This window comes from Sceloporus undulatus, chromosome 7, assembly GCF_019175285.1.
Source record: "Sceloporus undulatus isolate JIND9_A2432 ecotype Alabama chromosome 7, SceUnd_v1.1, whole genome shotgun sequence".
In the NCBI taxonomy this organism is placed as follows: Eukaryota; Metazoa; Chordata; class Lepidosauria; order Squamata; family Phrynosomatidae; genus Sceloporus; species Sceloporus undulatus.
In genome coordinates, this window is record NC_056528.1 from 8,757,276 (window position 1) to 8,785,218 (window position 27,943).

A 27,943-nucleotide genomic window follows, 5' to 3' on the forward strand; every position below is an offset into this window, starting at 1 on the left:
GTCCCTTCCGTCCACAATAACATACAATTAAATTATTAGAGGCAGTTAGAGGTAGTTGTTGAACAATTAATTAAACTAATAGGAGGTTGCTGGAATACAATAATAATAATAATCATAAAAAGAATAAACGATGCAGTAAAAATAAATAAATAATATTGTTTATTATTACACACAAAAATAGTATACGCTTCCTATACAAAAGAGACAAAGCTTCAAATATCAGTATCAAATATTAGAAGGCAGGCATTCCTCAATGGGAGGAACCTATAAGCCCCGGAACGCTAGAGAAGGGGCTTCGGTTTCCCGGCCGGTCCTCTTTTGGCGACGCACCCATGCCTCTGCCCGCGTTCTCTCCCTTTGCGCATGCGCAGTGGGTGCCTGGAGGCCCTGCCCGGCCTGGTGCCGCGTCCTTTTCCTTCCCCCGCCCCTTTCTTTTTCCTTCCTGAGGGAAGAAGCATGGCGACCGACTCCTGGGCGCTGGCCGTCGACGAGCAGGAGGCCGCCGCGGAGTCGGTGAGGGAGCCCTCGGGACTAGGGCGGCTGTTGTTGTTGTTGTTGTTGTGTGGTTGTCTCTCTGTTGCTCCTTTCCATATGTACAGTATTTGTGTTATAAATAGCCCCCATTTTCCTGACTCTTGGCGCCTTGGACTCCAACTCCCATCTTCCCCAGCTCCTCCATGCTCTCTCTCTCTCTATATGTATATATAGCCCCCCTTCCCTGAATCCTGCGCTTTGGACTCCAACTCCCATCATCCTCAGCTGCTCCTTTCCATATATGTATATCTTTATGATAAATAATCCCGTTCCCTGAATCTTAGCGCCTTGGACTCCAACTCCCATCATCCTCAGCTGCTCCTTTCCCCATACACACACACACCTGTAGATAGTCCCCTTTCCTGAATACTGGTGTCTTGGACTCCAACTCCCATCTTCCCCAGCTCCTCCATGCTCTCTCTGTATGTATATATAGCCCCCCTTCTCTGAATCCTGCTCTTTGGACTCCAACTCCCATCTTCCTCAGCTGCTCCTTTCCATATGTGTGTGTGGGTGTATAATAGCTGCCTTTCCCTGAATCCTGGCACCTTGGACTGCAATTTCCATCCTCCCCCAGCTGCTCCTTTCCAAACACACACATACATATATATTATATAAATAGTCCCCTTTCCTGACTCTTGGTGTCTTTGACTACAACTCTCATCTTCCCCAGTTGCTCCTTTCTGTGTGTGTGTATTATAAATAACCCCACCTTTCCTTGGTGTCTTGGACTGCAGCTCCCATTTTCCCCAGAAGTTCCTTTTCATTGTTGTTGTTGTTATTAATACCCCCTTCCCTGAATCCTGGCACCTTGGACTGCAACTCCCATCTTCCCCAGCAGCTGCATGGCAGAAGGGGGAGGTCAGACTCGATGACCTCTAAGAAAACACTATCTATCTATCTATCTATCTATCTGTATCTATCTATCTATCTATCTATCTATCTGTATATATTACTGCTGGGGAAGATGGGAGTTGCAGTGCAAGGCGCCTAGACGATGAGAGGCATGAATACATTTGGCCCTCTTTATACACAGATTATTTTTTATCCATGGCTTGAAAATATTTTGCTTTTGCCATTTTATATAAGGGCCACCATTTTGTGATGCCATTGGATTTAATGGGACCTGAGCATCCATGGATTTTGGTATCTACAGTGGCCCTGGAACCAAACCCCAGCAGATGCCCTTTATAATACAGTAATAATAATAGTAATAATAATAATAATAATAATAATCCATTGTATCTAATGCAGCAGTTCTCAGGGGTCATCATCGAAAAACACATATTTCTATCACAAACACAAATAATTTTATGGTTGGGGGTCTCCACAATGTGAGGAACTGTGTTAAAAGGTTGTGGCATTAGGAAGGGTGAGAACCAGCGATCTAATGGGACTTGAGCATCCATGGATTTGGGTATCTATGGGGGGTCCTGATACCAAACTTCAGCACATACTAAGGGCACACTATAATAGTACTACAGTATTAATCATCATAATGTCCCATTGTATCTAATGGGGTTTGAGCCTCCATGGATTTTGGTAACCATAGAGGGGCCTAGTACCAAACCCCAGAGGATACCAAGGGTCCACTCTAATAGTATTAATAATAAATAATACCCCATTGTATCTAATGGGGCTTGAGGATCCATGGGGTTTGGTAACCTGGTACCAAACCTCAGCAGATACCAAGGGCCCTCTATAATAATAATAATAATAATAATAATAATAATAATAATAATAATGCCCCATTGTATCTAATGGGGCTTGAGGATCCATGGGTTTTGGTATCCATGGAGGGTCCTGGTACCAAACCCCAGTGGATACCAAGGGCTCACTGTATTATAAATAGCCCCCCTCCCTGAAACCAGGCATCCCGCCAGATGCCTTGGACTGCAACTCCATCTTCCCCAGCCATCTGAATGGCAAAGGGGGCTCCTAAAGGGTTAGCATGTGGTTCAGCATGTGAACTGTCCACCTTACATTGATTTGGGCCGCGTTTCCTGGATGCCGCGTCCTTTAGCCGGCATTTTAGCCCAAGTTCTGACTCCATCGAATTTCTGATCCTCGCCTGGGCTCCAGCCAAGAAGCAGCGACTCATGTTTTGTGGGAAGGATCCTGCCGGCGGTGTGTAATTCAAGGGCATCTCAGCCAACGCGTTCCAGAATCAAAAGTGTCCCTGCCTTGTCTTTGGTGATATTTTCGCAGCCAGAGTTGTTTAGACTGCTGCCAAAAGGGTATAAATGCAGCAAATAGGCAGAAACGCAGAGGAAAGCATGGAATGCACAACAAAATAGCATTAACTTTCATGTGATTTTATTCCTGTTTCCACCTTTAACAACGCATAACATACACTTGCATATAAACACATACAACATATAATCATATCTGACATATATAAGACTTACACTACATTCTGAAAAAACATGCTTGACTTCCTTCTACCTAGACTTCTTTTTTCTCCTCTTAATTTTCTATTGCTGTATCTTAATACCTTTAGTTCTGCAAACTCTACATTTTCTGTCTATTTATCATATTGTTTAAATGTATTAATTCACTAGACCTTCTCTATTAAACTCGAGATTTAATTTACTTAATTTATATACTGTGCTGACATTCTTCATTATGTTCCCTGTTATATATTGTATACATATTGTAGATATTTGGGCCTGTTACCGACTGCCAAAATAAAGCTGCTTTGGGTCTCTTTGGAGGTATGCTGTTTAAATGATGCATGCATCCTAAGAGTCCTGAAGCTGCACCAAAGCTGCACTCCAGTGCTTAGGAATGGAGTGTGGCTTTGGCGCGACCTCGCCTGTGTGACCCAGGTGCGTCTTTAACAGCATACCTCCAAAGAGACCCGAAGCAGCTTATTTTTTGGCCATCTGTAACAGCCCTTGTACCCTGTAATATTGTTAATACAGTCTTATACAATTCAACACAGACAATATCACTAGAAGTATTCTTTTCCGCTATCAGGGCTCTCAAGGCAAAGTAACAACCGATAAAAATGTTCTTTAAAACAGGGTATTTTAAAAATGGAGTCAGGTATCCTTTGCGAACAGATTAAGCAGACTTTGGTTCAAGACACACTGCAAAAACAATCCATTTGAGACGGCTTCAACTGCCCTTGCTCAGTGGTTGGGAATTCGGGGAGCTGTAGTTTATTTTGGCCCCAGGGTTCTTTCACAGAGAAGGCTAAATGTCTCACAAAACTACAGCTCCCAGAATTCCATACCATTGAACTAGGGCAGCTAAAGTAGTCTCAAACTGGATTATTTCTGCAGTGCATTTTGGACTCACCCTCTTTCCCCTCTCCTTCCCCCCCCCCCCCCAATTGATTTTCAAACAGCATTTTATGACCAGGATGGTTTATAACATGTTCTGCTGCTGCTGACTTTTCTGACTGCAGAGTCTCATGTTCCCTGATTCGTGTTCGGACACTGCATTTGCTGGTCCCTATGTAGACTTTACCGCAGCCGCATGGTATGCGCTAAACTCTTCCTGCGGCTGTGAGAGGGTCTCTGGTCCTTGACTGAGTGCAGCATTTGGTCAGTTTATAAACCATTTGGAGGTTGTGTTTCTTCACCACTTTCCCTATTTTGTCTGTGACTCCTTTGATGTATGGTAAAAATACCTTCCCTTTGAGCGGTTGCTTGTCTTCCCTCCTCTGGGTTTGGCAGCCCTTGTGATGTCTGAGCTGGAATAACCATTTGCCTGCAGAGCCCAGTCTAGGTGTTTCAACTCATCTTCCAAGAAGTGGGGTTCACAGATGCGTTTTGCCCGGTCTACCAGTATTTTTATGGTGCTTCTTTATTGTCCTGGGTGATGGTTGGAGTTCTTGTGCAGGTGTCTGTCCACATGTGTAGGTTTTGTGTAAACTGTGTGGCCAAACTGTTGGTTCAGTTTGCAGATGACTAAGACAGTGTTCCTTCCTTTTCTTTTTCCATTGTGAATTGGATTTTAGGGGTGGATGTTGTTCAGATGGTCCAGGAACACAGCCAGGTCTTCTTCTCCATGGCTCCAAATGGTGAATGTGTCAAACACTCTTATTGCCACGAAGTTCCATCCACTGGTTCAGAGACTCTTAGAGCTCCTTCTAATGCTCAGTCGAAATCTACCATCGGCAATTTTAAACCCATTAGATATGGTTTCTGCCCTTTGGGGCAACATAGAAGAAACCTGCCCCTTTCCCTCTGAGAAATGTAAAGAAGGCACCCCTTACCAAGCTGAACATGTCCCACTCCTTCAACCTTTCCTCATATTTTTTGTTCTCCATACTTCTTATCATCCTTTCTGCCGTTCTCTGAAATCTCAAGAGCTAGAGGCCTAGGCTCTATGATGTTTCCACACTTCTAGAAAGGCCTCACCCTCCTTTTCTTGGCAGGACTGGGTGGCTTGGTACCCAGCTCTGTTATGTCCGGAGGTAAATTAAACACCGCCCAGCATTCTGTCTTCGGTGCCAGTGGCTTTTCCATCCACTGGTTCTATCCTCAAGTGCTGGGACAAAGCGAGGCACAGACTTTCTAGACAAGAAAAGCATGTGGGCATTCTGTTTTCATGACTATTCTGTTTTCTTTTTCTTTTTAGTTGAGCAGTTTGCACCTGAAGGATGAGAAACCCAAGCCAGACGCCAATGGTAAGCTGATCCAGGTTTAATTTCCCATTGCTCCTGCTACCAGGCCTCTTCTCTGCTTTCACATTGTGTCCCATCCACAGGAGAAGAGAAGCAAGGATGACTTAAGGGAGGCCTCCTAGCTCAATGATAAAGCCTTGGCTTTATAGTAGCTGAGTTGTGTAGTGGTTAGAGCTTTGGACTGAGGCTTGGGAGCTCCCCTTCAAAGTTGCCTCTTGGCCACTGAAGAGGATTTTTGAAAGCCTTGTTAAGTTCATGAATGAACTGAAATAGTAGATCAAACTGAAAAGTTTATTTATCCACATCTAGCAAGCAGTTAAGCCAATTTTATATAGAATTCTTACACACAAGTAGTTGCATCAACTGAGCCACAGAAGGTGGAAACATAGATGTCAATTCACCAGTAAGGAGCAAGTGCTGTTTCCAAATTTTGTATGTCACCCTTATTCTTTTTAATCTTATTCTGGTGTTCTGGCTGTCAAGATGTTTTGGAACATGGCTCAGAATGATTTATACATGTTAATTTGAAATCACTAGGAAAGCCAACATTTGCTAAGCAAACTGTGTTTGTCACCATGGTTCTGCTTCCCTTAGGCCTTATAATCATGTTCTGACCTTCTTCCTTCATTGGGCCATTCACTGTCTCTAAGCCTGACCTACTTCTCAAGGTTTCTGTGAGCATAAAGCAAAGGAGGGGGAGAGCCATGTACACTTCTCTGGTCTGACTGAAGAAGAGGCGGGAGATAGAATATAAGCCTTATAAGGGGAAGACATTGCTCTTAAAGGGTATCTGAACAGTTGGATATGAAAGCCGCAACACAAGAATCATGCAGGCATCAGCATAAATGGGCCAAGCAGACATGCCTCATCTTCTGTTTCTGCAAATGTATACCTGCAAGTTATAGAATATTGTAATCGTAGGGTTGAAAGTTCATGAAATGTTATTTTCTGCATCACTGTCACCGAATCCAAGGTTCAGTGAGTGCAGTTGTGACCCAGCTGGCATCTAAAGTTGTTAAATTGGCAGAGTGAGATGGAGAGGTTGGGCTTTGCTGTGATCACTGTTTCTTCAAACTCAGGGGCTGTTGTCAAGACAGAAGACAATGTGGAGAAGGTTGAAGATGAGGAAAAAGGTGAGCATCTGGTACTTCAGAGAAGGGGTGTGATGGATGGTGATGTGACCAGAGCTTTCAAAAGTTATTTTTGTGCTGTTGCACCCAGAGTTTCCCACCCAGCATGGTCCCTTGGTGGGTTATTTTCCCCTCGGTTAATCCCCCCCCCTCATTTATGGTTGTTAAAGTCAGTTGTTATGCATACTGCTGTGTATAAATACATCTCAGTTAAAAGAGGGTAGAGAAGTAATGAAGAGAGCCTCCAAGCACTACAGCCAGTAAGACTGAAATGTGCTGAGCTAGCTAGACGGGTGCGCTGTTCTGGCCTCCCTGGGAAGGAAGTTCCAGAGTCCAGGAGAAGCCACCAAGAAGGCCCTTTCTCACTTCTTCACCATCCATGCTTGTGATGGCAGTTGGACTGAGGGAATGGCCTCTCCTGGGGGTCTCAGGACCCAGGCAAGTTCATATGTACCATGCTTGGGCCCAGGGTACTTGGAGGACCGCCTCTCCCCATATAGTCAGCCCCGCACTCTCAGATCAACCGGGCAGCATTTTTTGAGGGTTCCTAAGACGAGATATGTCTCGTCCGCGCAAAGGGCATTTTCTACCTCAGCCCCTCAGATTTGGAACTCGCTTCCCGAAGAGCTCCGCTCTGTCTCCTCTGTAGATCTATTCAGGAAAAATCTCAAGACCTTCCTTTTCCGACAAGCTTTCCCTCATGTGTTCTAATTCCATCTTTTTCTCCCCCCAATACACAACTGTTTCTATTCAGCTAATTTTGTTGTCTTGTAAATAGTAATGTTTTTAACAATGTGCTGTATAGTATGGGGTTTTTTTGGGATGGGGATATTTATTGTTGGGGATATGTATTATGTTTTTTATTGTATTAATGTTGTTAACCGCTATGATCTAATGTTGGAATAGTGGTATACAAATAAATTTTATTATTATTATTATATGGTCTGCCAGGTAGCCTGAACCTGAGCCTTATAGGGCTTTATGGGTCATAACAAGTGTTTTATTTAATCCTATAGAAAACAAAAGTACATTGGAATTCCTTTGATACTTAACATTTTAGTTTCATAACCAATGTAGGGGCTGTGAGATTTCTCCTAGAGAAGATACAATCTAAGCCAGAGGAATGTGGTTGCTGCCCTGGACACATGTGTAATGGGAACAGGGAATGTGGAAGAACTTCCTATGGTCTTCCAAATTCCCCATTCCTATTAATGGTGAGGTGCATTGCATTACGCTCACGTTCAGGGCAGCAACCGCATTCCTCTTGCTTAAATTATTTTGACCACGTTTCCAAATTGCCTTCCTACTAACTGCACCCCCAGGCCATAAGTAATAAAAGCACGAAAACAGTTCAGCAATTATAAGGTATTAAAACAGATGGTGGAAATAAGCACTGTTGTAAAATTAAGCCGGGGTGTGCTTGTAATATTTGCAAAGGTTTTCACCTGGCAGCTGAAACATCTTATGGGAGGATCTGGCAAGCGTCTTTAATGAGGCCCATAGATGCAACTGAATAAATGGTTTCATACAATATCTAATTGTGGCAGTCTACAGAGGTCTGACTTTGGAAAGTGTTCAGAAACTTCCCTTGATTCAAAAGCTGCCACAAGATGAAGATGAGAGCCCAATACTGTTGTGGTAGAAGTCAAACACTCTTATTGTCAAGAAGTTCCAGCTGTAATAGAATCAGAGACTCTTAGAGCTCCTTCCAGTGCTCAATTGAAATCTACCATCTGCAATTTTAAAACCAATAGATATGGTATCTGCCCTTTGTGGGAGCAGAGAAGAAACCTGCCCTTTCCCCTCTGTGATAGTCTTTAAGAAATTTAAAGAAGGCAGGGTCCCACTCTTTCAACTGTTCCTCGCATTTTTTGTTCTCCATGCCTCTTATTATCCTTTCGGCCCTTCTCTGAAATCTCGAGAGCCAGAGGCCTGGGCTGTATGATCTTTCCACACTTCTAGAAAGGCCTCACCCTCCTTTTCTTGGCAGGACTGGGTGGCTTGGTACCCAGCTCTGTTATGTCCGGAGGTAAATTAAAAACCACCCAGCATTCTGTCTTCGGTGCCAGTGGCTTCTCCATCTACTGGTTCTATCCTCAAGTGCTGGGACAAAGTGCGGCATAGACTTTCTAGAGAAGAAAAGTGTGGGCATGTTGTACAGACTGGAGGAACTGAAAATATATAACTTCTCACGGCACTAATCCTAGGGAAGAGGAAGGAAGGAGACCATGAAGTGCACAGGAATAGAGAAAGGGATTGTTCTGGCATGTGTGCTTCTTTGGATTGAAACCTTAAAATGCCTTCTCTCCCTCCACCCAAATGCTACACCCCTTCCTTCTTTGCTTCCACCAGAGGACAGAGCAGCCCAGTCGTTGCTCAATAAGCTGATTCGCAGCAACCTGGTGGACAACACGAACCAAGTGGAGGTGCTGCAGCGTGACCCCACATCACCCCTCTACTCCGTGAAGTCCTTTGAGGAGCTGCGGCTGTAAGTATCCCTCTCTTGGCTTTGCTTCTCAGCACTTGTTGCTGCGTTCAGACACAGCACACCTCTCCTGAACTAGTGTGTGACATTGGAGGAACACCCAGGTTATGGTACTACCCTGCACCATGTCTGCCTCAGGTTTCCAGTAGTCTGATCTTGATGAAGGATAAAGGTGGGGAATTTCCATAGGATGAGGGGAATCCCCTATATAATAATAGAAATATAGAGCTGGGAGGGGATCTATACAGGATGAGACCAAAACATAGCTTGGTTTTATGTCAGATCTTTCACATGAGCAGACTGTGACAAGTATGACCTAAAACACTGCAGGAGTTGCCAATGGAGGAAGGTATTTCCTGAAATGCAGCATTTGAACTATCTTATATTTGGGATTTCAGCTCCCAGAATCCCAGCCAGCATGGCCAATGGTAGAGGTTTGTGGGAATTGTAGTCCAAAACAGAAGCATAGAGTTAGAAGGAACTCTAGGCTATGGAGTTCAACCCTTGCTTGATGCAGGAATTCCAGCTAGAACATCTCAGCACGTAGCTCTCCAATTTCCTTTTGAAGACATCCAAAGAAAAGTGACCCCAGTTCCTTCCAATTGAGATTTATCCTCATGTAACTTAAAACCATTAGCCTGGTCCTACCCTCTCTGGGGCAGCAGAGAACATACCTGCCCCCTCCTCTCTCTAGCAGGCCTTGAGAGATTCAAAGGCAGTCAGGTTGTCTCTTCACCAAACTGAACATTCCCACCACCTTCAGCCCTTCCTCATATGTTCTCCACATCCTCACTGCCCTTCACCTGGAGAACCTGAGGCTTAGGCTCTGTGGTCTGTCCATACTTCTAGAAAGACATTACCCTCCTTTTCTTGGCAGGACTGGGTGGTTTGGTATCCAGCTCTGTTATGTCCGGAGGTAAATTAAACGCCGCCCAGCATTCTGTCTTCGGTGCCAGTGGCTTTTCCATCCACTGGTTCTATCCTCAAGTGCTGGGACAAAGAGAAGCACAGATTTTCTGGATCAGGTTGCCCTCAGGAAAAGAGTGTGGGCATTCTCTTTCTGCATGGTACAGTTTGGAGGAACTGAAAGTATGTACATTTAAGAGTTTCTCGGGAAGAGAAAGTTTGAAGGCACCAACCACAGGGAACTGGAGGGGAACAGACCCTGTGATGCACAGAATGGGGTGCGGGAGATTGTTCTGGATCCCATAAAGTGTGGCTGGCATGCAACATTGTAATTAACAGATACGTAAGTGTTTCACATTTATTGCCACAATCCCAAATGCCATTTTTTTAAAAAAGAAAAGGTAATTAATCCTTTTTTGGTTTGCAGAGTCTAAAGCGGTTTGGGGGCCACATAAAGAGTTTCATGTGGCCCCATTGCTACATTTTGCCCAGCACCATCCTTGCATAAAAGCTCTTTCTTCCATACCAACAATCTCCAGGTCATTTTACTGAATTTGTATTGTGTCCTTCTGTGGCACCAATTTCTTGATTTCATCCTTTCCCCCACACCGTGATAGAAGCCTCCTGCTGTCAAACCTCCCAGCCAAACATACATTTTGCGCTTGGAAATTGCAGTTTGCCAGTGATGGGAAATTACATTGGGAAACTGGCACTGGCGTCAAAACACTTTGCTTTGCCCGCTGCTTGCTGAATTCAGCCAGAAAGAGCATCTCTGCCACCTCCCAATTCCAAAATTGCTTTGAGCATACTGTTCCCACCAGATTTGCAGGCGACCTGGAGGGACCTGCTTCTCATTGTGGGGTTTTGTGTTCTGTCCAAGGCTGTTGTGGCACAAGAGGCCCTTGATTGTGTAACTCATTTCTGCATGGAGAGCGAATAATTTAGCAGGCAGAATTGTGCCACTAATGATAGCGATGTTTGGCTGAGTTTGGTCCTCTCTTTTCTCTGCATGTCTCCTTGGCTAAGGATCTCCTTGGCAACTGGTTCAGACAGCCAGGACTTTGTAGGTTTCCTGCATGGACTGACACCTGGTTTCTTTTGGGGGAGGGGTGCAGGAGGCAAAATGGCCTGTCTCTTAGATACAGATCTGCCATAATCTTTTATGAAGCAGGCCACAGCAAAAGGAGGGACAAGGGTTGTTGGATCCATTTGTCAGCCTGTCATCACAGATGTAGACATATAGGAGGAATTGAGTGCTGCAACAACAACAACAATAATAATTTATATCCTGCTTGTCCAATGAGATCGAGGCAGCTACGTGGATCATAAGTTGCTGTCCTTAACTTCAATACGTCTACCCTTGTAGATAATATGTAGAGAGCCACATAGTGTTGTGGTTTAAACATTGGACTACTGCTCTGGTGACTGAAGTTGGAATCCCAGTTTGGCTGTGGAAAACCACTTGGGCAAGTCACACATTCTCAGAAAACCCCATGATAGGGTTGCCATTAGTCAGAAATGACTTGAAGCCACACAAAAAGATGAGATGTAAGGTTGGACATTTGCTGGAAGATTTATTCAAGGATGGCCAAGCAATAAAACAGTCAATTTCTCAAAATATCAACACCTGAACGCTTTCATGAACTTACATTGCAAGACGTACAGCCAGAAAAGTTTTGGAAATCTACTAGTGGCGTGGTTCTGATACAGTATTTCACATATGACACTAGCAATGAATCCCCTATGCACACCTGTGAAACAAGTATGTTAAAAATTGTCCTAAATGCCCAATTTACTGGGTTCCCAGACAGGATGATAGTCCCATGCATAACATCGTGCTATCTGGCCCTCTTTGTTGGAAATGCCTTTCTGAGCTGTTAGGTTTTCTCCCATAAAGATGTTTCTCCTTGTAAGCAAATCTGGGTTGAGGCCGACTCGAGGGCAGTTAACAACAAGAAGCAGCAAATCTGGATCTGAATGACTGCTTTCTTGGTATCTCCAAGAGGCCCAATGTTGAAGGAACACCCAAGTTTAAGAAAATAACATGTACAGCACAGCTAAAAACCATACAAACAGTGAATGTTAAAATAGTTTACAATATTAGAACAATTTAAAGCCTTAAAAAGATACAAAGCTATTAAAAACTGAGACTTGAGTAGCTCTCTTATCTGGACAGCGAAGGTCAGCCTTGGTTGCTTCTTTGGGCACATGCTTAGTAACCTTCCTATGTTCCTTTTTCTAGGAAGCCCCAGCTGTTACAGGGCGTCTACGCTATGGGTTTCAACAGGCCATCGAAGATCCAAGAGAATGCACTGCCCATGATGCTTGCAGAGCCGTACGTGTTTGTGCATGTTGTTTGGGTGTGAGGTGTGGGGAGGAGGAGACTGGTTTTTCCAGGGTTGAGATCCACAGCAGCAGATGAGCTTCCTTGTGAGACAGCCAGTTCTTAGCCATAGTCCCTTGTTTTTCCACCACGTTTCCGAAGCATGTGCTTCATTAATGTAACCATGTGACGTGGACCAGTGAAGACTGGCCAGCCCCTTGCATGAATCAGTTGCTTGCTTTCGAAAGCGTTCACCAAAATCCTCTACGATGAACAGGCGCTCCTGGCAAGAGATGCCTCACTGTTGTGGGAAAGATTCCACAGAAGAGCTTTGAAAACCACATCCATATGCTGGAGGAGCATGTGCGTAGGAAGAAAGCCATATGCAAAGACCGTTCCTTTGTTTTCGTGTTAGGCAGCTAGGGTTGGCAGTATGTTTCCAGCAACAGATACACGTGGTGAATTTTTCATTTATATCCTGCATTTTTTCCATGGGGGAACTATAAGTGGTGTAGCTGAGGGAGCAAGGTGGCAGTTTTCTGGGTAGCCTCCCTTCCTGCCAATAGATCTCGGTTAGCTTTAGTTAATTTGTGACATGGGAAAGTAAAGAAAGATGTTGCTAATTTTGGGGCCTGCAAAGTTGTAGCAGCAGCTAATTACGTTTTTAAAATGCAACATTACATGCTCTTAATTTTCTAAGGAAATGTCCCTTAAAAGTGTCCTGTGCACTCTTTTGTGTTGTCTCCAGTCCACAAAATCTGATTGCGCAGTCCCAATCTGGTACCGGCAAGACGGCAGCCTTTGTTTTGGCCATGCTCAGCAGAGTGGAATCTGATAACAAATACCCACAGGTAAGAAGGAGATGCTGGGAACGCTTTTGCCTCTCGCAGAGCCTGGTCTCCTAAGAGAGTGTAGATGTGGGTTTGTCATATGAGATCTGAATATTAACTTCCCCAAACCTGTCTTCTTCTTTCTGCTGTAAGAAGCAGACTGAAGTCTATAAAAGGTCATGCTACCAGCTTCTTTCTTTAAGTTAGTCTCAAAGGTGCTACACCTTTGATCTGGAGGTGGCTATTTGATCATTTGAATTGGATTGATTGATCAGCCAAAAGGTTGGGTTGGCTGATTCCGATGTGTCGGCTGAGAGTTTTGATTGATTAGACTGGGTTATAGTGCTTAAAAATGTAACTTTAAAAAAAAATCTCTGTAACATTGTTCAGGGTCTGGTGTGGTAGAATTTTTTTAATGAATACATTTATTTGCTTAAAAATAAATAAATAGAATTTATTTATTTTGAATGTATTTATTTTATTTCTCCTACATAGGTCCCAAGGCATCTTATAAATTAGATAGATTTTTAAGGTTTTTTTAATCTGTCTGTCTGTCTGTCTGTCTATACAGCCAGTCAGCCAGTGCTGAATTTATCTCTTTAAGGAAGAGTGCCAGGGTTTCATTTGAGGTTTTCTGCAGGAAAAACAAGGTCTCTGCCAGATATCGTGCTCAAAAAGAGGGGATGGAAATTTCACAGACAGTGGGGTAGAGTGGGAATGGAGATCAGATTTCTTGGAAAGAGAACAAGGAACCAAATGTTTCTTAAAACTGGGTCTTTGCATGGCACCTGCCATAGTGCCACATTGACTTTTCCCCCTTGCACTCACTCAGTGCCACTTGGAAACCCATCAGTCTAAGTCAAGCTACAAAGCTAGGTCTTCCTCTTCCCTTTTCCTTTTATGCCATGTCTTTTAGATAGTAAGTGTTAACTTATCAATACTGTCTGCAAGCTGCTCTGGAAATCATCAGGGTAACAGTCCTTCAGATTAAATAAGTTGCAAATTCAGGGGCACATAGAAATGCAGCATTGCCATGAAAGCCAGTATAGAGCTGAGCAGGGGATGGGTGTGCACCAAACCGTAATGATAGCAAAAGGGACATCATTAGAAAGCCTCCCCAGATGAGTGTCCCAAAGGTGTCTCTTTCCTTTCCCAGTGTCTGTGCCTTTCCCCAACGTATGAGCTGGCCCTTCAGACGGGGAAGGTGATTGAACAGATGGGCAGGTTTTACCCAGAGCTGAAGCTTGCCTATGCCGTGCGAGGCAACAAATGTGAGTATGATCTGGAGAGGCACAATGGTTTTGAATCAGACTTTGGGCCCAAGCCAAACTGAATTCCTTCAGAATCAGGTCTAGCATTTCCCATGGTTCTCTCCAATGCAAACAAAACTGAAGTGGGTCCCTGAATGAAACATATTGGCCAGTTTGGATTTTTGGAAAGACAAGCAGGGCTTTTTGGGGGGGAATTCCTTTAGGTTTTTAAAAGTGCCCCACATCTAGTCCGAGGACACATTTTATGAGGGATTCTGCAGCTGCTGTTGCTTCCGCCGTCTCTCAGTTGTTGTGTTTCTTCAGCAACAGATTCCTCCCTTGATGGAACAGTGGACAACCTGGTCATATTTTTCAACAAAATAACTAGATAATATTCTCTGGGCCTGAAATTGCAAGGCATGGGATTGGTTGCCACAAGGAGAAGCAAAAACTACAGTAGGAATTCTGCTAGAAAATATTCCACAGACATTCTCTGGAGGAAAGTAGGACTGTCTGAGGGTCTGCTGTTCCACAACAGGTCTCCATCTCCTCTCTTGACAGTGGAGCGTGGCCAGAAGATTGCTGAACAGATCGTCATTGGTACTCCAGGCACCGTCCTCGACTGGTGCTCCAAGCTGAGGTTCATTGACCCCAAGAAGATCCGGGTCTTTGTCTTGGATGAGGCAGACGTCATGATCGCCACCCAAGGCCACCAGGATCAGAGCATCCGTATCCAGAGGTGAGGGAGGGAGGGGAGGCGGGTTGGTGCAGCCGCAGTGATGCCATCGGCCAGGACTCTTTCTGCAAGTCATAAAGTGCTGGAAGAAATGAAATCTAATGTGTATGGGCTTTTTAAATAATGTGTCTGGGCCAGAAACACTGAACACACAACCAAACAAAAATCTCATGTGCCCGCACAACTCTTGTGTGTCTCCTGGGCATGCATGTCTCCTGAACCTCTGCATATACACTGGCATGATAGCTGCATTCATCCATCTCCAGCGCCTTTAGCTGAATTCAGTTGTTCCTCGTCGGTCAAAAATTCTCCAAACATTTCTCTGCTGGGGATTAAATGGAGACTTATTTTTTCTCTTCTGTCTCAGGATGCTTCCCAGAGACTGCCAAATGTTGCTCTTTTCGGCCACCTTTGAAGACTCAGTTTGGAAGTTTGCCCAGAAAGTGGTTCCTGACCCCAACATCATCAAACTGAAGCGGGAGGAGGAGACTCTGGACACCATCAAGCAATACTACGTCCTGTGCAACAGCCGGGAGGAGAAATTCCATGCTCTCTGTAACATCTACGGCGCCATCACCATTGCCCAGGCAATGATCTTCTGCCATGTGAGTGATTGGATGGAAGAAACAGGCATGTAATGTAAAATGGGAATACTTTGGCTGTTGACAAGCTTGCAGGCAATACAAGGGTGTACATATTCCACAAACACATAGATTATTCTGTTTTGCCCTGTTTCTTCATAGATGTGTATTAAATTCCAGCATCAGGTATAATAGGCCTCTTGAAAGAAGTTGCTGGAAAATGCAGGCAGAAAGATGCTGTTTTCCTCAAGTCCTTCTGGGCTTCCCAAAGGCACCTGGGAAAATGGGATGCAGGACTTGGGAAGTCTTTAGCTCTTGGGGTCCTGCTTATGTCCTGGTTAGGTTTTTGTGAAATGTGTCTCATCACCATTGTTTTTAAAAAGAGAGGTCCTCTTTATTCCCCTCCCAGACACGCAAAACGGCTGGCTGGCTGGCGGGGGAGCTGTCTAAGGAAGGCCACCAGGTTGCCCTCTTGAGTGGCGAGATGATGGTGGAACAGCGTGCGGCAGTGATTGAGCGCTTTCGGGAGGGCAAGGAGAAAGTTTTGGTGACCACTAATGTCTGCGCTCGAGGTAATTGCGATCCCCAACTCTGGAAAACTGCCTGGCTATCTGGTGCATGCTGTCCTACTCTTTCACAGATTCTAGTTCATTACATCCCATGTAAGATGTAGTCCACAAAAGTTTATGCTATAGGTTTCTTCTTACTAGATCCTCTTAAAGCTGGTAGTGGAGTCCTTTATGTCTTTTTTAACTAAAACATACTAACATGACTGTCTGTTTGAATATTATGGGGATAAAATGATATTTCAGGATAGAGAAGCCATGGGGAGAGGCAGTTGCATGCCTGTTTCCAATCCTTTTTCCTACTGCATCCTTTTAATCCTGAAATTTTATAGGGTTTTTTTGGATTCATTCAATGGCTGCCCAGCTTATGAAGTGGTAACCTTTTAGGCAGCCTGTCCCCTAAACTTTTAGCACTGCTGCCAACCTCTCTATCTTGCAAAGTAAGGTGCCGCCATCTTAGTTTCAGTCACTTTCCTCCTCTAGGGATTGACGTGGAGCAGGTCTCAGTTGTCATTAACTTCGATCTACCGGTGGATAAAGATGGGAATCCCGATAAAGAGACTTATCTTCACCGCATCGGCCGCACGGGGCGCTTTGGCAAGAGGGGCCTGGCCATTAATATGGTGGACAGCAAGCACAGCATGAACATTCTCAACAGGATCCAAGAACATTTCAGTATGTCCTTTTGGTGTCTGTCCTACTCAGAGCAGAGGCTCTGCATCTTTGCCTAGTAGTCCCTTTCATTTACTGTTACACAACCCCAGGGTGCTGTGAGCTGAAACATGGCAGGTTGGCCCCACAGTTCCAATGCTTCAGCTCTTGTCTATCACCTTGCCCTTTTACTCTCAGATTCCCTCTTCCTGGGTCTGATTCCATAGCCCAGAAGTGACACAGTGGACAAGGGGATGTGTTGGTTGTTGAGTTCATTGTGATAGTGCGTGACTGGTCCTTATTAATTCGTAAATCGAAACATCACGAGAGAGATGTAGAAAGTAATACAAGTTGAGCCTCCCTTTTCCAAAATGCTTTCGGAATCTTTGCCTATACATAGTGAGATAATTTGGAGATGTGACCCAAAATCTAAATGTAAAATTCATTTGTGTTGCATATATACCTGATAAACAGAGCCCAAAGGTCACTTTGTACACAATATGTTTAATAGTTTTGTGTATGAAACAAAGATTGTGTATACTGACCCAGGTCTCACTGTCTCAGCCACACATGTGGATGATTTTGGATTTTAATGTTTTGGAATTTGGAAATAAGGGAGACTCAACCTGTAACAGTAAGATTTATGGTATAACAAATGAGTGAAATATTTAGATTTATGCTGGGTCCATACACAGTTTTCTTTTGGGAGGGTTACAATGCCCATAACTCCCATGCTGGCCAGAGGATCTTGGAAGTTGTAATCTTAACAAAGTAACCATAGGATTGTTCTTGTGTGGCAGGCGCTGGGGAACTTTTGGCTTTCTAGTACCATGATTCCTTGCAATTAACTTTTGGGAATCAAAGTTCCAAATACCTGGAAAGGCCAAAGGTTCCTCAGCTTTGTAATAAGGGCCCAGACTTCCTAGTTTGCCAGTAAATAAGAAGGGGAATTTGGGTTTGAGAGGTGTTGATAAGAGTAGAGGACATTCAGAGAGTAGCATCCCCTTTTAAAAGACCCAGCATAAATCTAAACGTTTCACTCACTCGTTATACCATAAATCTTATTGCAACTTCTCCCAGCTCTGCCCACATATCCCTGAAGAATGCGACGAGGCTGCTTTGTGGGATTTCCTTTGCTGCCTTCCCAACTCCAGCTTCCTTCCTGGTTCTCTGACTCTGTTCTCCTTTTTATACAGACAAGAAGATTCACAAACTGGATGCAGATGATTTGGATGAAATTGAGAAAATAGCTAATTGAAGCCGCAGCTGCTGGAACTGGTGCGCACTCCCTTTTGGGGGAGATCTGCTCCCTTTGGATCAGCATCCGGATTGATTGGCACCGGTCTGTGTTAGTCGCACGCAAAGGGATGACTTTGTAGAGATAACAAAATACACTGAAATTACCTCAACTTTTAAAAACACACACACACACAACAAAACAGAAACGAATTGTGGCTGGACTTGATTTTAAAGCGGAAATGCAAACTCTGGGGGAAAGAAGCAATGTTTACAGTGACTTTTAACTTTTCTTTTACTTCTTTTTTTTTAGTTTAGCCTTACAAGGGGGAGAAAAATCTCTTAAATTCTTAAGATGATGCCAAAAAGCATAGCCACTTAATTGGGAAAGGTGCACACATCTTTTTATCTCATACATGCCAGAGCAGTATATTAAAAATTCAGAACCCAAGTATATATCAATTTATGTAAGTGTGACCTTTTATTTTGTTTTAAGTGAGAGAAAGAGCTTATTCTGGCTTAAATAGTTTGGAGGAAGTGAAATTTTCACGGAGCGCTCTGGATTCTGGGCTTTTGTAGATCCTTCTACTATTTCTCTTAGATGGTCCAGAGGTTGCTTTTCAGTGGGCTGAGAACAATCAGGTGATGCTTTGAAAAATACATTTCTTTTGGGAACAGCAATCTTGGATGAATTTTCTGATACCCCCCCCCCCCTTAGCTATCTCTCAGGACTATCCAGAGTTCTTTGCATCTGGAATAGTGGTAGCTGTCTATTTTAAAGACCATGCAACTAGGATCACAGGATAGAGGTACTTGGTGAGGTGAAGAGGCTGCTGGCTCTGTTTGAATGGACAGAGGGTGCCTTTTCAGCTCTGCCACGCTGAACAATTCATGCCATGATAGTTCAGCCTGGAAAAGGCTTGTGGAAAGATCCATGCCAAGCAAACTTCCTCTGCTGTAGGAGGTTGAGCAGTAGCTTATGTCTGTGTCAAAGAAGTAGGACAACGTGAGCAATCTGACACAGCTTGAGAAGCTTTTCCAGGTTAAGTAACTCTGCTGACTCTTAACCTATGGTGCCCTCTTCTCCAGAATCCGACACATCTGCTTCCCTTCTGTCAAGAAAGAGACCCCATGGATGGTAGCAGAAGTTTCCCCAGAAGTTTGACATGGGCAGGGAAAAGAGAGGCGTTTCTGTATGTACCAACACAGGTAATTAATTCATTTTTAGCCACATTTCTTTGCTTTATTGGCTATAGACTCTGTGTTGGACTTCGACGGTACTGTACCTAGTTATCACACTTCTAATTCCACTTTATCAGCCATGGCTCCATCCCCTGGTGTCCTGGGGTTTGCATTTTTGCAAGGTATGTAGAATTCTCTGCCAGATGTCCTAGACTGTCTCACCAGACTTCATATCCCAAAATTGCATAAGTTGGAGCCATCGCTGTTAAAGCAAACTGCCGCTAGCCAAGTACTATTACCTGTGCGGCGTGAAAAAGAGAGGAGGGAGCAAGGGCCATTTTCAAAAAGCTGTTGCTAATGGCACTGCAGACACCAGAGAGCAGCCACACACTCCATTTTCTTACTGCAGTGAGGAAATGACAAGGCAAGGAGGTTGCACTCAGAGCTCCCTTGACAGTCAACTCTGGTTTTTCATCTGATCAGTTGCTCCAAAAAGTTTGTGCTTTGATTTGTATTCAAGGGGGGGGGGATCTTACCTAAGACTGCATCAACCACAAATATCCCTGAGTTACAGGAGACCCTCTGCCTCCTTTGTCTCTTTTCATCAATTTGGGCTCCCCAGCCTATATCTGACTACTGATCCCAACTAGAGTAGAATCATTGAATAAATGGGATTTACTCGCCATTCAAGAATTAATTAAATGGGTCTACTCTAGTTCAGATTCAGTGTAGCTGTTTTAGATGTGCAGGGTGGCCTGACTTATTTTTCCAGGCAAAGTAGAATCTTAAAATATTTTTATTCAGAATATGAAGGGGAATTGGAAAAGGCAGGAGCAGGAATCTGCTAAAATTAAAGGAATAAATTGTACATTTTGAGTGTTTATCAATACTTATTTTTTAAAAGACAGCGTGGGGTGTGAAAGCGTTCGGCTCAAGGGCAGAAATGCTTTTACCAAACGAAACTGAAAAACACACTTGGTTTTTAAAGTGTACCTAAAATTTTAGGAAGCTTGCGTGTAGCCTGTTGCAATCAGTTTTGTGTAAATGGCTATAGAGAGGCGGAGCAGGTTTCAGAGAAGGGGAAATAAATCGCACGTTTTGTATGCTAGGGTGGACCTTATTTTTATTCTGCTTGAAGTGGCCGGTGGGCGCGTGCCGTTGTGTGGCGGAGGGGCCTGCCAACTCCCCTCCGTTGGTATGACTGCTGAGTGATCATGCAAGAGCCCCATGCGCTCTTTCGGATGTACTTTTGAGTTGGAATAAAGACCATGTGAGATGCAACGGTCTCGGCTGCCTTTCTCTCGGGATGAATGGGCCTCTTTTGGGAGCGCTGCAATCGTGCATTCCTGCATGGCAGGGGCTTGGAGTAAATGGCCATTGTGGTCTCTTCCAACTCTATGTCCTCCTCCCCATCTGTTCATTCCTCTCCCTCTGAGTTGGCAATATGGGCTCTGTACCCACTTGCTTTGCAACCTTGGACTTTGGTGGGAAGTGCAGGCTGGTACCTAGTGACCATGGCTTCTGTTGCCTCATCAGGGCCAGAAATGAAAAGCTACCTTATTGGAAAAGGAGGTATGGAAAAGTAGTTTGTTTCTCATTTCTCCTTGTGTTTCAAGACTAAACTGTTACCCTGGTTTGATTTACTATTTTGAGTAGCTCATCACTTCACATCTGGCAATCTTTGTTGCTTTTCTTTACTTAAAGGAAAAACTCCTTAGGATTACTAAGGGGATGGGATGAAAAATTTCTAAAGTGACCCAAAATGTTACTTGCATTACTTTAGAAATGTTTCCTTGCCCCACCAAAGTTAATTCATGCTTCCAGGCCCTGAAGCAGCATGAAATGGAGGCAACTTGATGCCATCCAGATGTTTAGGACTTCAATTCCCATAAATCAAAAGTTGGGGGCTATGACAGAGGTATGGTCTAAGAACTTGGCATCACCTGATGAAACCACCAGTTGTTCTGGAATTGAGAAAGCCAGTGGTTTTGAAGGCATGTTATTAATTTCTTATCATCTAAAGAGCATCTGGCTGCCCTCCCCTGCATTTTTAGAGACACAAGCCAACTTTAAACTGTGGTTTATGATCCTGGCTAACCTTAACCACAGTGTCCAGTTTGGTCTGGGGAAGATAGTTAATCGGGAACAGAAATGTAGGCGGAAAGCTTTGGCCAGGTTTAAGTTATTACTCAGAGCGGGCCTAAAGATTTGGTAAAATCAGTTCTCAGACAGAACACTTGCTTGGCTTTAAAACGAAACAGTGACACCCAAATCACTTTATTGAATCTAACAGCACACGTAACAACATGTCAAATTATTTTAAACGCACAAAGCAGATAACATTCCCTGCCCCCAACCAGTTATCAGTTCACCAGTTTAAACCTGATTGGGTTTTCCTCATTGACGATACTTGCAAAACAAAACTACTCTTAAGCAAGAGAAAAGGATGAGATGCAGGCATCACGTTTGCACACGACACACGTTTCCAAAAAGTGCCACCTTGTGAATCTTGTCAGTGCGGATCTCACTTCAAAAACACTTTCCCCAGGCTGAGAGCCATCATACTTCCCTAGCCCTATTCGCCAAGCTCTTTCTGGGGTGCTGTTTTGGAGGCTGGGAATGCAGGCCTTGAACATAGGAAATTAAATATGGAAGGGAAGAGGGTTGAGGTAACTTAATCCCAAAGATGGTTTTCTCATTCAAAGACATAACTGTGTTAGTCTAGAAAATCACGCAAAGGGGTCTTGTAGCACCTTGGAGACTAACTGAAAGAAAGAAGTTGGTAGCATTTTGTAGATCAGTTCCGCAGATGTGCATGTCTACAAAAGATTCCAGACTATGAAAGCTCGTGTTGCCAACTTTTTTCTTTCAGTTAGTCTCTGAGGTGCCGCAAGATCCCTTTGTGCACTGATATCCCAGACTAACATGGCTAAGTCTTTACATTCTTGACAAGCAAATGTAGGAAATGGCATCCGACAAAAATGCAAGCGATCCCCGCTGTCCTGTGGGGTTTTCTTGCTCTCCCCCTGAGCTGATTTCCACTAACAGACCTTGCTTCTTATAATACTAAAGTGCACATGGTGGGGTACTGAAAGGTGACAGGAGCTGTTTGTGCTTCTGCAAAGAGAACAAGAAACCCTCCTGCTGCCAATGAAACCAGGTTGGACATCCAACTGTAACCTGTCAATAACTTGAGACAAGTATCAGCCTGTCAAATTGAACATCTCCACCTGTCACACTTGCCAAGACACTCGATCTTGCCCAAGTTTACAGCTGCCATAAGAATCTGCTACCAACGTCTGCACTTAAGGCTGGAGATCTCTGTGAGACTTAAGACAGGTTCTGCTATGAACAGAGAGAGGTTAACACTCAAGACACAAGACCGTTTTGGCAAACTGTCCACTTCAGTGAGTGAAATCTGTGTAGAATACTTGGGATTTCAAATCCTGTGTGGGGACAGTGAAGTTGTTGTTGTTGTTACACATACACAGAGATATATCTAAAAATATAAATGGCATTTGGAGAAATGCAAGTAGGCCTGGTCTGAATCAAAATAGGTGGAATCATTGTTCTTAAAAAAAGAAAGGAAAAGCAGGTTTGCTCATGCCCAGGCAAAGCTCAATTGATGGCAGAATACTGAAGAATCAATATGTTTGAAAAGAAACCATGTCTGTGCTCCTCATTGCTTTAAAGAAAAATTAAAACACTGAAATGTGCACTGGATAAACCCAACAGCAATGATTTCTCCAGACTAATTTAAGTCATAAGCTCACAAAAGAGAAGGAGAAATGATGGGATATACATTAACAAACCCTAAAAGACTGAACAAATACATCTTTCTTTGTCTTGATATAGGAGGCAGAGGAAGTAGCTGGATTAGCTACATCACTCCATCGTCCTGCAAAGCCAGTAGGTGAATTCATCCTAAACTTTGCATCCTAAACAGATGACAAATGGATCCAAAAATCCCCCCAAATGTCTCCTGGATAAACCCTGTTGATGATAAAATTGATATGTGGGGGACAATTTAATTAACAGGACTGGTAAAGGAAACTCTGGGTGCTCCTCCATACCTTTGGAGTCCCACTGGGACCAAAGGGATCTGTCCTGAAAGCCAATCAGAAAATGAAAATCGACCCTCTCTACCAGAAAGTGAGTCAAAAGTAATATTTCCTGGCAGAATAGCGTCAGCTTGCAAACAGCTGAACAACCTAGAAAATGACAAGCCATGTATGAGAGGATCGGGAAAGAGAGGGCCCCAAAGGGAACTGGAAGGCAATGCTTTAAAAGCAAAATGGTTCCATGCTCTCTTTTTATGGGGTGCGCTAGGAAGAGTACGACACCGGAGGAAAAGGCAGCAGGTTGGGCGAAAGGAGTGGATTCTCAGAAGAAAAGCCACCAGCTCCAGAAGCATTTAATGCAAAAATCAACCTTCGGTTGCTTTACGGTTCCCCGTCCTGCTCTCCCCGCAGAATGCACAGCACTGACTTGTGGGGGATGGCGCACTCTGCCAGTGACTTGGAGAGGTCGCTGAAGGTCCTCCGAGGCACTTCCACTGTTTCGATGCTGCAGTGTCGGTAGGTGGCCGAGTTCTTTTGTGCGGCCACCGCCAGGACAGTCTTCAGGCTGTCGGTCGGCTTGAAGTGGCGCTCGAAGCGCTGGCCGGACGGGGATCGGATGGCCAGGAGCAACCTTGGCTCCTCCGCACTGGGTTCTTCCAAATTCAACGCAGACAGGGGCAAGTCTCCTTCTCTGGTTTTGCTGAGTGGCCTGGCCTTGGATGGAGGTGGGGGGCTTCCCATAGATTCTCCACTTCCCCCTTTGGGACCCCTTTGTGAGGACAACTTCCCCATCAGGGAGCGATCCCTGAAACTCTGCTCCTCCTCCTCCTCCTCCTCCTCCACCTTGGCGCTCTGTCCAGCCTGGCCAGACATCCCTTCTGGGCCGCTCTTGCTCAGCTCTTTTCTGCTAATGGATGGCAGCACTCTGTACTTGTTTAAGGAAGAGGACATTCTCAGGGGCACTTGCTGGAGGAGATCTGGGATTTCAGCAGGAACAGCCCGGGCAAGCTGGGAAGGTGACACTCTGCGGCCGCTGGGGACTTCTACGGCGGGTATCGCTAACGGCTGAGGGGACAATGGCACTTGCGAGGAATAGGCCTTGACACTTTGGGAGTACTGCAAGTGGGGCCTTGTACGCCCCTTGGCGGATTTTGGCCGAGTGACATGCATGGCCAGAGGTTGTGGCGGCCAGGCGGATGGTTTTGCAACTCCAAAAGAGGTCTTTCGTTCAGAGGAGGCGATGTCTAGGTGTGAGGCGGCCGCCATTGCTTCTCAGGAGTCCTGCGGAAATAAACAAAGAAGGGTTTGCAAACCCACCACCCACGGTTGTTAATTCTGAGAAAGGGATGGAAAGGAATTCACAGAAGCCTCTTCCTTTGTCCAGGGAGGAAAGCACTAAGAGATCAACTTCTCATATACAGCATCTGCACTGTTTTTCATTCACACCAAAAACCAGCCATGTGCTGAGGTGTTTTGTTTGCTCTTGCTCAGCTCATTTTGCCAGAACATGGCACACCAGGAGTGCAAACCTCCTGTCAAATCTGAAAGTGGGATTCTGGTTCGTTGCTCCCATCACAAACCAGGATCGTATCCTCGTGGCTTGCAAATCCTGGCCTAGCTGGTCGCAATAAGCCAGGATCTCAGGTTGATTTCTAATTGTGTAGCTGGAAGTGCCTGGGTGGTGGGATGGGGAGAGAACGGAAACCAACATTTACCAGAATCCTGACTTACTGTTTTGTGTGAATGCTCGCTTGTAAAAGAAAATGGATGTTCCTAAGGCCGGCAGAAGCATATCAAGCTTTATGAGCTGTCCTTTGGGTTAAGGAAAAGAACTGTGTTGCCCAACCGGCATGGAAATACTCACAGGCAGGAGATGCTCCATGGGCTCGAAAGGACTGATGGCTCCACAAGTCCCAAGGATGGATAGGCCTATCAGTCCGATAGGATCTCAACCTGCACGGCCAAGGAGTCACAGGTGTTGGTGCCTGGAACCTAGCGAGAGAAAGAGGAAGGAAAAGTGACATTACTCTTTGCTGAAGAGTCTCCTGGTTTGAGATAGAGGTTGGGACATGGCCTTCCACTGAGCATTATTCCAGTTGCCTTCCTTCCTGCAGGGCTCCTCCATTTTGAGGGGAAGAAAACTGAGGTCTGCATAGAATCAGAGTTGGAAGAGACCCCAAGGGCCATCCAGTCCAACCCCACTTTGCCATGCAGGAAGACACCAACAAAGCACCCTTGACAGAAGGCCATCCAGCCTCTGTTTAAAAACCTCCAAAGAAGGAGAGACTATCAATACATTTCACTGTCCAACAACTCTTACCATTGAAAGGTTCCACCTAAAGCTTAGGATCTCTTTTCCTATAGCTTACATCCATTGCTCCATGTCCTATTCTCTGGAGCAGCAGAAAACAAGCTCCATTTTCAACATCCCTTCATCCTCTCTCCAAATATTCGACAGGCCCTGGGCCTGTGGGGTTAATATTTTCTTTGCTATTCTCTCCAAGTCTATTTATTAAAGAAATAAAGATGGCTGTGTAGTGTACTTTGGGTGGTGAGCGTGCCAAGCGAAGGTGACTCCAAGGCAGTGCAATTTGGCTTAAATGTGCCAAGCAACGGATAAACCCCGTGGCCAGACAACGCCCAGAGAGCAAACAGAAGCCCAAGCCCTGGCTTAAGATTTTGAAAAAGCCTATTTTGTGGAGATTAAAAGAACAGGTTTTCCTCCCAGGTTGGCACTCCCAGAGTCCAGCAAGATAGTCATGTCTTCCTTTGACCTTTCCCAAGTAATATTTGCTATCTTAAACCGATGCGGGGCAGACATTTAAACAGTGGGTCTTCTAGACTGATTAAAGGGAAACCGTTGCCTCATGAGGCCCCTTCCAACTCTTTGGATTCTGTGATTTCCATTTATTTATTAGAGGCTCAAGGTAATATGCCTCCCTCTTTGGTTTTATCCTCTCCATAACAATCCTGGGAAGGAGGGGAGGCTTAAACCCTGGTTTCGTTGTCGTTGTGTGCCTTCGAGTCCTTCTGACTTTATGGCGACCCTAAAGCAAACCTCTCCTGGGTTTTTCTTGGCAAGATTTGTTCAGAGGAGGTTTGCCTTTGCCTTCCCCTGAGGCTGAGAGAGTGGGACTCATCCAGTGGGTTTCGTGGTCCAGCTGGGATTCGAACCCTGGTCTCCAGTGTTGTAGTCCAACACTCAAGACGCTGGTGGGAGGGGGTTCTGGGGGCTGTAGTCCAGCTGGTTAAGGGAAATTAAGTTGTTGTTTTAGCCTGTCTGGTTAGGGGGATTCTGGGAGCTGTATTTCAGCTGGTTAGGGGGAATCAGGGAGCTGTATTTCAGCTACTTAGGGGGATTCTGGGAGCTGTAGTTCAGCTGGTTAGGGGGATTCTGGCAGCTGTATTTCAGTTGGTTAGGGGGAATCAGGGAATAGTAGTCTGGCTGGTTAGGGGGATTCTGGGAGCTGTAGTTCAGCTACTTAGGGGGATTCTGGGAGCTGTAGTCCAACCGGTTTTGGGGAGATTCTAGGCATTGTAGTCCAGCTGGTTAGGGGATGTAGGGAGCTATAGTCCAGGTCGTTGGGGGTATTCAGGGCTTTGCAGTTCAACTGGATGGGAGGATTCTGGGAGTTGTAGTCCATCTGAGAAGTTTTCTGCATTCGCTCCATTCTCATGCGCCAATATGGGGAACAATAATAATAATATAATAGCCTCCCAACAAGGTTTTAGCAAAAGGGCACACATTTCTTCGGCATGTAATAGAGTTCCATAGTTGTTGTTGTTGTTGTTGTTATTATTATTATTACTACTACTACTATTATTAAACTTTACTTATAAAGCGCAGTAAGTTTAACAGCGCAGTAAAAAAGATAAAATGAAAATGAAATGAAATGGACCTAGGAAACAGAACATAATACAAAAATCGATGCACAATATCATTTGACAAAAATAGACAAATGACAGATTAAAATAAAACATCAAGTAACAATCAAGTGAATAAGGTTAATATTAATTAATTTATTTAAGAGTATCTATACCCCGCTCTTCAGCCACGAAGGTCCTTAAGAGTGGCTTACAAATAGAAAATAAATGAATAAATAATATTTATATAATATATAATAATAATAAATAATAGAGTTTGTTAATAATAATATTTATATAATATATAATAATTTATATTATAATATAAAAATAATAGATAATATTATATAATATATAATAATTTATATAATAATACAATAGATAATAAATAATGGTTTCTTAATATATAATATATAATAGAGATAATAATAATTTAAATTATTATATATTATATAAATATTATTAATAAATATGATTATTATCAAACAATATATAATATATAATAATTTATATAATAATAAAATAGATAATAAAAGCGTTTAATAAAATATTTATATAATATATAATAATTTATATTATAATATAAATAATAATACATAATGTTAATATGATAATATAAGAATTTATATAATAATAATAATAATAATAATAATAATAATAATACAGATAATAATACTAAATAATAGAGTTTGATAGGTTATTATAGATTCTAGGCTCTAGCCCTACAAAGGGAGCTTGGCCAGGCGCTCTTGGACTCCATCTTCCATCAGCCCCAGCCATGGCGGCCAAGGGCAGGGGATTCTGGGAGTTGTAGTCCAAGACCATTCAAAGAGAGCTCCCCCCATTTGCAGCCCTTCCTCACCTCGCCAGGCGTCCTCTCCTCCAGGTAGTAAACAGCCTTCGTTCCCAGGGCAACGAGCGCCCGTTACCACCCCACTTCCGCCCTGGACCGGAAGGGCGGCCATCTTGGGC

General features: G+C 44.1%; 2 protein-coding genes and 3 non-coding genes across 6 annotated transcripts; 4 read left to right on the plus strand and 1 right to left on the minus strand.

Annotated features, from left to right (window-relative positions):
* The first annotated feature begins 381 nt into the window (after positions 1-381).
* Positions 382-20,327, plus strand: LOC121936767 (ATP-dependent RNA helicase DDX19B). Its single transcript, XM_042479322.1, has 12 exons — positions 382-513; positions 5,125-5,173; positions 6,250-6,303; positions 8,653-8,788; positions 11,934-12,026; positions 12,763-12,865; positions 14,001-14,115; positions 14,656-14,833; positions 15,198-15,435; positions 15,821-15,983; positions 16,461-16,652; positions 17,825-20,327. The coding sequence occupies exons 1-12, from the start codon at positions 457-459 to the stop codon at positions 17,884-17,886; spliced, it is 1,440 nt and encodes a 479-aa protein (XP_042335256.1). The 5' UTR covers positions 382-456; the 3' UTR covers positions 17,887-20,327.
* On the plus strand, positions 4,905-5,045 carry LOC121937417. The gene has a single exon (XR_006105125.1). It is a non-coding gene; the product is annotated as a small nucleolar RNA SNORA57 (small nucleolar RNA).
* Positions 8,274-8,414, plus strand: LOC121937418. Its single transcript, XR_006105126.1, has one exon. It is a non-coding gene; the product is annotated as a small nucleolar RNA SNORA57 (small nucleolar RNA).
* On the plus strand, positions 9,646-9,786 carry LOC121937419. Its single transcript, XR_006105127.1, has one exon. It is a non-coding gene; the product is annotated as a small nucleolar RNA SNORA57 (small nucleolar RNA).
* Positions 20,328-21,294: 967 nt separating the features above from the next.
* On the minus strand, positions 21,295-27,938 carry UBXN10 (UBX domain protein 10). 2 transcript variants are annotated; one of them, XM_042477735.1, is made up of 3 exons: positions 27,834-27,938; positions 24,972-25,099; positions 21,295-24,388 (listed from the first exon to the last, which is right to left on the minus strand). In XM_042477735.1, the coding sequence occupies exon 3, from the start codon at positions 24,371-24,373 to the stop codon at positions 23,489-23,491; it is 885 nt and encodes a 294-aa protein (XP_042333669.1). In that variant the 5' UTR covers positions 24,374-24,388; positions 24,972-25,099; positions 27,834-27,938; the 3' UTR covers positions 21,295-23,488. The 2 variants fall into 2 exon arrangements, with proteins under 2 accessions (XP_042333669.1, XP_042333670.1); XM_042477736.1 differs by lacking the exon at positions 27,834-27,938 and having other exon boundaries at positions 24,972-25,107.
* Between the last annotated feature and the right edge of the window lie 5 nt (positions 27,939-27,943).